We start from the raw sequence: 11,223 nt of genomic DNA, 5'->3' as shown, positions 1-11,223 counted from the left end.
AATCGCGTTTTGTAAGACGCGCGATTATCGTCCTCGATGAAACTCATCGTCTCGTTTTTATTGCGCGACGACTCATTTTACATGTGTGTTAAAATTTTTGTTAAAATAAAAATTTTAGCGGAGAAAGGAGTTATCTCCCCGGAACGATCTCCCGGAGGAATTACACATAATACGCAGTTTCACGCAGCTACATCCTCTTTGATGACACCTATTAAGGTCACCGACTGTAAAATCTCCCCTCTCCCTTGTAGCGGAAACCGCCAAGTCTTAATCTCTTCGTCTGTGTAATATAAGCCTGAAAAAGAGAGAAAGAGAGAGAAAGGAAGACAGACGTGTAAAGCCCCGTGGTAGTCGATAAGAGCTCTTCGGACGTAAATGAAACGACAAATCCCAAAGATTAATGATCGCGATCCCTCGAGGTTCCTCTAATGACACGCGATGAATCATGATGAAATTCGAAATGCTGTTTTTGTTTTTTTGTTTTTTTCATCTTCTTTGCGCGTCGGAGAATGTCATTATATATCACTTCGCTGCTTGACCGTTCAATCAGGCAAGATTTGTTGTTTCCGCACATTAATTGAATTAAAGAGGCGACTTCGATTTACAATTGAAATCAAAACGCGGAAGGGGAGAGGGGGAAAAATGCACTCGGCAATGCGCTCGCGCGCGTCCGAGCGTCTGAGAACATCAACGGCGAGAAAAGTAGGCGAGTTGTGTTCAACTCGCCAAATAAGTCTGACCCGTTGGTATTTCCACTTCTGAGAAGCGAGAGAACGTGATTAGACGCGAATCTACATGGGATTGACTTGCGATCGCCTCGCCGCTGTCTTTCATCTGTCGGTTTACGCGTAACGCGTCGCCGGGGGATTAAAGAGCCATTAATTTACTTTCGTATAGAAGAAGAGTCCCCTTTGACACGGAGTACATAATTCATCCTAACACCGCGCGGCATCCGCAGATCTCATCAAAACACGAGAGAGAAAGAAAGAAAGATACATATACATATATATATGTATATAAAATACATAAAAAAAACGATACGAGATTTTAACTGCCTATTAAACAACTCTCTATCAACCGGACGCACGCGCACAATCGTAAATTATAAATCACCGCTGAATTAACATGTTTGTCAGCGTGACAAAGAAGCGCGCGCTTATTAACACACATACGCGTTTTATTATTTTTTCGTATCTTCTACATTTCCCACATTATGCCGGAGCGAGGGAATTATTATCGCAAAAACACAACAAATACACACATACACATACGTCACAATCGTTAGATACATACAATCTTTGCCGAGACTATAAATCTGTCTGTCGTGTAAACTTCATAAATTTCCGTCATCGCGCGAGCGCGCGCGTCGCTCTATCAATTAATTTTCAATAAACAGGTCAATCTGAATCATAATAAAATTGTCACGTCTTGACACATTATCGTGCGAAACAAACCTCTGTGTTTCCACCGCGATTGTTCGTTTTGCAAAAATTAACACAAGAAACACAATTTTCAAACTCGGGACTTTTTTTTCAAAAAGAAACAAATAAGTCGTTGTCGAAGAAGGAGGAGCGTGTTTATGGGCGGACGTAGCGATATATGTGTATAATATCGAGCGACAATGCGAGCTGCGTTATTGGCAAGGCTGTCGACCACGATAATATCCATAAAGAAGCGAGCGGGGAAACGCGCGTGGGCGACGCTCTCGTGCAGTCGGTGGCTCCCGCGCACACATCAAGAGAAAAAGAGTGTGTGAGAGAGAGAGAGAGAGAGAGAGAGAGAGAGAGAGAGAGAGAGAGAGAGAGAGAGAGAAAGAGAGAAGATACACATATTCAGACTTTTACGTCGCGGTGATGCCGGGCGAAATCATAAATAATAATCGTCGGATTATCGGCGACGCGGCGTATCGTGCGTTACATACACGCGCGCGTTACCTCCGCGACATAATATTGTCGGCGAATTAATTCCCGGCGGCCGCGCGGCGCGCGATACGCCTCATAGCGCGCGAAATCCATGAATAATGAACGATGTAGACTGTCAGCCGAACTGAGAGGCAACATTTAAAAGTTTATACTGTTCGTTTACTGCGCGTCTTTCTCTCTTTCTCTCTCTCTCTCTTTGAAAGCACACCTTTCACCGCGCCTTCCCTTCGACGATTATTTGCCACCTGTTGCTCGTCTCGCGATCGAGACAAAAATGAAGACACTCGACAGACTCCGGGTTTAAATACTTTTAACAAAAATTGAAGCATATAAAAGACAAATCACATCTCTATTTCCTACCAGAGAAAAAGCGTGTGCAAATAATCACAATCGATTCTATCGATCTTGATTGTTGCCGCTTTTATCTCGACGCTGATTGGACGTTTCTCGGATGTGTTTCTCGATTCGATGTCGTACGAATCAAGAGGCCACGGTACTGTCTCGCGCCGTTCGAGCGCGACTTCCTTGCGCGTGTCTTTGAAAACGTAACTAAAATAAAGTCATGTTTTTAAAGACACGTGACTAAAATACAGTCACGTGACTTTAGTCACGTATTGTTTTTTTCACTTCTTTCTGTCACGTGCCTTTAAAAACGTGCTATATAAGTATTAAAAAAAAAAACCGAATGTCTAAAACATTTGTGTGGAATTTAATTGCGAGTTTTCAAACGACGTCTGACCTGCATATCCCCTGCCTTTGTTTACATCCTTTCACCGAGCAGCGCCGAATGATGCACCGCGTGTACGCGTTCCGATGAATCATAGCGGCTAATGAGCCCAATAAACTGCGCTTCGCGTAATAATGATTTTTCATTATAACGAAGAAGAGACGTTACGCGTGCGCGCGCATTACGTGATCACGCGCCGCGTCATATTTCCTCCCCGGTCTTTATGAACGCGCCAAAGGGTCTCGCTAGTCTAACACGATAATGAGGTAGATGCGAGATGAGGCGCAGGTAAAACTATTTACTCATATAGATATATACTCGGCGTATAATGAATACGTATATTTCTTTAGTCTCGAGCGGTCAGTTTTTCACATTACGCGGGTCGTTACACGCTATATTTCCCGGGCTTGCGGAGAACTCGGGTTTTCAGTTTAATATGAGTCTAATAAGATAATTGAACGGAACGCCGCAGCAACACGATTGCCAGCACCAGCGAGAGGATTCGCGCGCGCGCACCCTCTCTCGATCGTGCGATTTCTTAACAGATAGAGAAAACTTGCGGTTTCCGTCATATTTCTACGTGATTTTCGGATAAATTATCAGCAATTTTTTCATTAACGTTGATTGTATTTAACTTTGCTCCGAATACATTGATATTTATAAAAAGAAAAATAAATTACTCAAGCAATTATTCAACTTGATCTTTTATACAGATATATTTTTGTAATCTTTTTTTTCTTAAAAAAAACTTTTTATTTACTCGCGATCTTTATTTGTGTGCGTGCGCGCGCGCAAAAACGCTATTAAAATAATTAAGTGTCATTTTTTCGCGCACAGTGGAATGCGAGAATACATGAAAAAAAACACGCCCAAAGACATCACCGAAATTTCTGCGACTGTTTCTCGTACACGGAGGATAATATTTTTGCGTCGCGCAATGTATCAATTTAGCGACATATGGGCGCACTTTATCTCCGACAAGGCGGTGCTTAAAGCGGCGCACATTTGTAATTAAATGCCGGCACGTCGTGGCGGGCTTTTATCGGCAAGCGCGATCGTGAGGCGACGTTTCAATATAACGGAATGGAGAGAAGGACACACGCGGATCGATACGTTCTTTTATTTTCTCTCTCACTCCATTCTTTTTAATTCCTCTTTAGAGCATGTAAAAAAAAAAAAAAAAAAAAGAAGAAGAAGAAGTTGAAGCGGAGAGAAACTGTGTCAGAGCCCGAAAAGAAACGGCCGACTGAAATCACGTGCGCGGTCTCGTAAACGCGTAATTTATCTCGTTAGGGTAACGAGTGACGAATTCGTTGGACGGACTGTAAATTTCGGAGCAAGTACAAGTGACGTTCGCGTGCGTGCGTGCGTGCGTGCGTGCGTGCGTGCGTGTTGCATGTATAACGCAAAATATATTGCGCGCAACGCAAGGTGCGTAAATTTCTTTATGAGAAAGGTGTTTCCGAAAGCCCGCGAGAGAGACACATGTTGTGCGAAAAATATAACGTACGAGCGAAAACAACTCGATGTATTTTATAATACATCAAAGAGAGAACGATGAATGCGCGCGAATGCGAAATTATATTATTCCGTCGTATTTCTCTGAGAAGGTTGTTGATTTAATGACATTGTGTGACGGAGTTGGCAAACATCTTGCATACGTAGCGGGGGAAAAGGAGAGAAAAATGAAGCGAACCGGACCGGCGAAGCTTTTAAGGTCTCTCCGCACAATACTCGAGTATAATTTGTTTTATTATGTTACAAGAGAGAAGAGCCTCGATGATTGCCGTCAAAGAAGCGCATTAAGGAACCCGTGTATTATGCACGCGAAGGAAATTGGCACGCTTCCTTCTTTTTTTCGGTTGCGCTCTCGTTTTTTTTTCTTTTGCGACCGAAGAAAGAGGAATTGCGTCATCACGCGCGAGGAAAAAAAAAGGGGGCCGATTAAAATCTTCTTCTCGGCCCGGACAAGCGGACCAGGGACGTGTCTCGTTTGGATAACAAGTGGTGGATAAATATGCGTTACATGACCGGACGTTTATCGCGTTACACGCGGGAATTAATTAAAGTGAAAATACGTGTTCATTTTGCGCGTTTCACGCAGACAGACAACGTTGTGTCGCGGAGCGCGCAATTATCGCGAGATCGATTAAGAGTGTCAATACAATTAAAAACTTGCGCGCGCAAAGACATATCGAATACGCAAATTACGGAACAACTTACACTCGATACGTCGATCGATGATAGACTTAATTTGAATATTACGATTTTAATTCGAGAAATTTACAAATGAGTCAGACAATTCGACGTCGCGATGCGAAATTCTGCTTGGAGAGATGTCGCGAATTGAGATCGTATCTATCTCGGACGCGGTTGATAGGGCGTGACGCGTACCGAGGAAGAAGATACATGCGGCCCTGCGGAGGCACTTATCGTGCACGTAGGTGAATGTCTCGGCAGAGAAATCATACCTGCAAGGACGCGCGCGCGCGCGCAATGTACAGCGGGAGAGAAAGAGCGAGGGATGGAGGGAGAGAGAGAGAGAGAAAGAGACGGACGGGAAAAAGAGGTACATATAACCACGCCCGACTCATCCCGAACTTTCTAGAAACCGAAAACTGGATCGCGACCGCCTGCCAACATCTCGAGCAGATCTCGAGAGAGACGTGTCAGTCCTCGGGTTGATTCACGTAACAAACGTCAGTCGTCTCTCCACACACGCCGCTCCCCTTTCCTTCTCTTCTCTCGCTCTTCTTATTTCTTCCTCCCGTAACTGGCCACCGGTGGACATTACTCACTCGAGTCGCTCGGAGAAACTCTGTTTCCGAGCGGAGAGAAAGAATCCGCGATGCGTGCGTCCTCTCGGGACGCAAAAATGTGTGCACGATTAACGTTGCGACGTGTTTACGTGCCGAACGAAAATCAATAACACACACACACCCTCTCCGACAGGGGCATATAATTTTCATATTCTTATTCTTTCACGCGTTCGTTTCTCTGTCAATATACGAGACTTTTTTAATTTCGGAATTCTATAAATCTGCCGTAATTGGAATATTAAATTACCTTGCTTGAAAGTTAATTCAATGTTTTCACGCGAACGAGGAGGGAGGAGAACCCGGCCGACGTGTTCTCCAAGCAAATCACCGGGTTTCGGCTTCCGAAATTCGACAGTAGGGCGTTACTTACGCGTCTGCGTTTTTGTGTTCGCGAAAGTTTCTCTCCAGGCCAGGAGTATTATTACGGGAAACAAGGGAAAGTACATGTAAATCGAGCTTAATCGACCGCATCTCTCGCCGGACGACACACGCTCTACTACTATCACTTTCTTCGGATACGTATGAGCGCGCGACGACGTGTGTACGCGAGACAGAAAAATCGACGACGACGACGACAACAACAACAACAACAACAACGTCCGTCTGACGCGTCTCGTCGCTCGTTACACACTTTCGACTTCGTCCGGTTAAGTCGCGCGCGAAGGCATCTCTACGCTCGCGACGCCCATAATTAACGCTTTTCACTATTATCGTCGGACGCGAGCGTTGGTTTTTTGCGAGAACCGCCGCCGAGAAGTCCGCTCCTTTTACGCCGCGCGCTCTTTTTCCGTCTCGCCTTCCCGCGCTGACAACATAGCGAGCGGATTTCTCTTTCGCCGTAGTGGACGACGATCCAGAGACGAGGATTAGTTTCTGCTCTGTAACTGGATCAGTCCGCGGCAACGGGCACAACGGTACACACGGGCGGAGCCGTCGATCGGCCGAACGATGATCTCGCGATCTCGAGCGTGTTTTACACCCGCGAATAACTGCAGCGTCCGTTAAATGATCGCGCGATTAATCGACGCTACGAAAACAGCTTTTGCGTAGAACGTTTGTATCGGATTATATCAATTTTTCGCATTAAGTTTCGCATTGCTATTATTTTCATATTTCCACTGCTATTTTTTTAAAGAAAAATCAACTATGAAACACACACGGCGATAATAATAAATTTATGCGCGATATAAAACTTATCGCATTTCTGCGTTTAGCTCGGCGGCACGTGTGTGAGAGACGCGGTGCGCGTCGCGATTGCAGGAGATAAAATTATATTGTATACACTCTCGCCTTCTCCCGCCAACCGCGGATAGAGACATCAACGCCCGCAACGCGCGCAAAGGCGGTGATCTCAACGCGGCGTCATTTTCCGACGATCGAATTGTTACGACAATCGACGATGAGGCGCGTAATAAAATAATTCAAGCGAATATTTTTCTTTCTTCAGATGTAAACATGTGTTTACGTGTTCTTTTTTTTCTTCGGAAAGTAATTTTCGTATCTCTCTATTTTTTCTCTTTGAAAAATTACGATTGTTCGATTTATGTTACGTTCACACATCTGCCTTTCGTTACGAAAGCGTTACCCAACGAATCGATCGAATTCTATCGAACTAAATCGCCCGGTCGGGGAGAAACAATCAAACACACACCGGATCCCGTCAGATCGTTACAGATATCGTCGTTACTTCGTCGATTCGCGGAAGAAATATCATAGAAAATATATTACATATATATATCTGCTCGCGCTGATGAGCGAATCACAAAAATCCCATAGAGTGCGGAGAACTAATTGCGCGTTCGATCGCGCTCCATTAATAAAATTCTGTCAATTAGCGGGCACCGCGCCGAGGAGCCCGGAAGCACGTGTCCCGCCGCAAACTGAAAACGGCGATGAGGAACGGTTTTACGGGGGAGAGAAGCGCGGGGCATATGAAAGGTGCTCGCCCGCGAAACTCTCATCCGATAGACACATCTTACCTACCTACCTGGCAGGTGTTTCTACTTCGTCTCTGGGTTTTTTGTTTTTTTTTTGTTTTTTTTTCTTCATCCATTCCCGACGTCTGACGTCAAGTGGTAAAAATGCGAGCAGTTTGATTTGTGCCCGGCCGAGATCGATTTCTTCGGCTTCTAAAATCCTCGACGCGTAGCCTCGGGTCGAAGACACATTTATCACGACGCGATTGATGCCTTGATTTATCGAGTCCTACTGCGTTTCCTCTCTTCTACCCTTCTCTCTGTTTCACTTTCTCTCCTTGTCTATCGCTGCTCGCTTCTTTCGCGCCTCTATCGGCTACGATGATTGATCGAAAGAGTGAGAGGGGGCGGGAGGTAGTGGAGAGATCCTTTCACTGTAATGTTTTCAAATCGCGTCGTTTTCTAATGTTCTTTCGGACGAAACCGTAATCTGGTTCTATCGCGTGCGGGCAAGAAATAAAATCGAACATCACGAGTTTTTGATTTATGAAGCGCAGGCGGCGAGACTCGTCAAACGGTCTATGTTACCCGATACGTATCTCTAATAATCAGTTGTGTCCATCTTACGGCGATGCCACGGATTGGTGTATTCAATTACTTTGACGGACGTTTCGAGTGTTGTAACCGGTCGCGCGGACGCGACCCTAATATTTATTTAACGCCACGTACGTCTTGCTCAACTACACATTTCGTCCCGTCATTTTGTTCCTCGATTAAGATATCACGTCTAAATTCGTATAAGTTTTTTTTTAGAAGACGAGAACACAAACGTGGCTGCTGATGCGCGAACTTTGTAATGATTTTTTTAACAAATAAAAAACGCGTTTGTAAATTGAGGTTTGTAAATTTGTTAATAACCTTACGTTAAATTGTGTGTTACGCAATGATGTAATTCTATAAAAAAACGCGCGTGCTAAATTCCATGTTGCAGATCATCCCGGGCGGAGCGAAGGCGCACGACCGAGTGACAGAGGCAGTGTGATGAGCGGATACTCCGGTAGCATCACCCTGTCCCCGACGTTGCTGCGCGACTTGAAATATCCTCCAGCCATGCGGGAGAAGGATTCGAGTCCGAGGAAGATGCCGGGCCACATAAGCCCGAAGCAAGCCAGCATTTATCCTCTGAGCGTCCGCGTGCCGGACGTCGAGGAGCTGCCGTACGACCTGAGCCACGGTCACGGCCGCGGCCTGTCGAGCCCGATGAATCAACATCAGCAGCAGCCGCACATGAGCCCTGCGGCCCGGCCGCCCCAGACGCATCATCAGGACGAGCTCGATGCCGAGCCACTCGATCTCCGCGTCGATCACAAGAAAGAGCGTCTCCGGGACGAGAATCAGAACGAGATCGAGGTGCTGAATCAGAACAGCTTGGGTGGCGGTCTGCCTTATCATACGGTGCTTTTTCCTCAGCATCACGCGGTGCATCCGCTGGTCCTGGAGATGTACAGACCGCATCATCACGCCTCGTCCGTGCCCGATTTGCCGAAGATTCAGGTCAGGGCGTTACCCACGATGGTGCCGTTACCCTCCAGCAGATTCTCCTCGACGACCTCGTCGTCCACGTCCTCGTCCTCTTCGTCGCAGCCAACTGCGAGAGCCACAAGTCCGGCGGGCAGTTCGCAGTCCCAGCATCAGCAACCGAATCATCCCTCGCAACAACAGCAACATCCGCAGCAACAAGGCACGAGTCTGTCGCCGTATTCGATCAGCGTTCAAGGTAACGCTCAAGATGTGTTCAAGATCAAGGCTAAGGACAAGTACTCCTGCAAGTTCTGCGGGAAGGTCTTCCCCAGGTCGGCGAATCTGACGCGCCATTTAAGGACGCACACCGGCGAGCAGCCGTACAAGTGCAAATATTGCGAGAGAAGCTTCAGCATTTCGAGCAACCTTCAACGTCACGTCAGAAACATTCACAACAAGGAGAAGCCCTTCAAGTGTCCGCTATGCGAGAGATGTTTCGGCCAGCAGACCAATCTGGACCGACATCTGAAGAAGCACGACGCCGACGGGCCGACGATACTTGACGAGGTCAGATCCAGGTATCCCGGTCAACTCCCGAGAACCGAAGATTCCTACTTTCTCACCGAGGAGATTCGCAGCTTCATGGGCAAGATCACGTCTCAGCGGCAGAGCATACCGTACTTCCCGGGTTTGCTGGGCCACGGCGCCGATGACTACAGGAGCGACAAGCAGCAGCTCCAGTTGGAGGAGAAACGCGACTCGTCGTACTTCAGCGACCGGGACAACCTCAGCTCGAGGTCGAGCAGCACCACCAGCAGACCCGAGAGCGTTCAGGAGGAGCAAAGGGAAGCCAACTCGCCACCGGTCTCTCCCGGCAACAACACCTGAGTTCCGGAACGATGGGTAAATCAGCTGCGGTATCAGCTGCCGACTATAGTTTACAGTCTCAAAAAAGTAAAACAGATTCGATTTGTTATTAAAGCGCGAGAAAAGAGATTTTGATTAACTTTAATTTTTAATCAACAGAAATGACTGAGAACGAAAGAATTTTGAAAAAATTATTCTTTGTTTAATTGATCGGAATTAAAGCAACAATTTTTGAGAAATTTCTTTCAACTCTGTACGAGAGAGATTCCATGACTCGTTACATTATTTTTTTTTGTTTGTTTATTTATAGTGATGTTAGATTTGACACGCGCGCGCGGGCGTGAAACTATTATAGCGTGCCTGAAATAAATTATCATTCGTCATAAAACTTCTTAGACTAGAAAACGAGTAATCAATAAGAGAGGAAAAAACAACGAGAAGGTAAGTCGTTTCTCGAGAAAACAACGAAGAATCTTTTGCTCAAGATGGCGAGCGAAATAATCGAATCGGTTTTTTTACAATAGAGATTTATAGTATAATATTACAATAGACTACGTTTATGTTCGAATTTGTTCCTCGATCGTTATGACCGAGCACTTAATCGATAGCTGTACAGAGTTCTGATCTGATACGAAATGAAACACATTGAAAATTAGAACGTGGTGCCTTCCAGAAAAAACATGTGCCTAACTCCTAGGACGCGTATCGTCCTTTGGTCCTGAAGAATCCGATCCGAATATCGGATCGATATATAAAAAAAAAGCCTTAATATAATATCTAAGCTAAATAAAATAATTACCTTGTACGTTACAAATATCAGAGATAATTTTAGTTGTAAAACGCGTGCTTTTTTTGTTAAGTGAGCCGGAAAGTCATAGAAACGAAGACAGTGTGTGTGCGCGTGTCTCGATCGCCGCAATTATTCCACCAAAATTCGGAAGTAAAAATAAGAAGGAAAGTTCGCTGTACAAGACTTTCAAATTGAAGAGAAAATATGAATGAGATACGTTTCTACCGTTTTTTTTATAAAATTCAACGTTTAATTTTTATGAATTCAAGTTTATAACAATTTGAAAAATTTTATAAACAAAAGTGTATAAAATTTTGACGTTTCCGATCTCGTTTAATTTTATAAACTGTGACATTAAACGTTCGATTTTATAAAATTACGCGTTTTGATGTGAAAATTAATGTTTATCACAACATTTAACTTTTGCGTGAAAAGAGTTCCCTATACATAAATAAAAAAAAAAATATATATATATATACATATACGAATCAAATTTTTGTACGTGTTGCAACCTTTTGGTTCTATCTCGAATTCATATCTTCTCTGCAGTTCCCTCAAGCTCAATGTGTACTAATTTGTAAGATGCGTTTTATCGATTATATTATATTCTTCAGGCCAAATTGTAGAAGTATGAGCGGAACGACAATATGTGTGTATACAT

The 11,223-nt window shown here is 44.8% G+C and overlaps 1 protein-coding gene across 1 annotated transcript; it reads left to right on the top strand.

Annotated features, from left to right (window-relative positions):
* Positions 1 to 8,644: 8,644 nt before the first annotated feature.
* Positions 8,645 to 10,824, top strand: LOC109862250 (transcription factor hamlet-like). The gene has a single exon (XM_020442242.1). It carries the CDS (start codon positions 8,645 to 8,647, stop codon positions 9,791 to 9,793), a length of 1,149 nt encoding a protein of 382 aa, XP_020297831.1. The 3' UTR covers positions 9,794 to 10,824.
* The last annotated feature ends 399 nt before the right edge of the window (positions 10,825 to 11,223 follow it).

Source organism: Pseudomyrmex gracilis, unplaced genomic scaffold (assembly GCF_002006095.1).
Source record: "Pseudomyrmex gracilis isolate BER0280 unplaced genomic scaffold, ASM200609v1 scaffold_9, whole genome shotgun sequence".
NCBI lineage: Eukaryota > Metazoa > Arthropoda > Insecta > Hymenoptera > Formicidae > Pseudomyrmex > Pseudomyrmex gracilis.
Note: the sequence above shows the minus strand (reverse complement) of the source record. Positions and strands in the feature narration are given on the sequence as shown.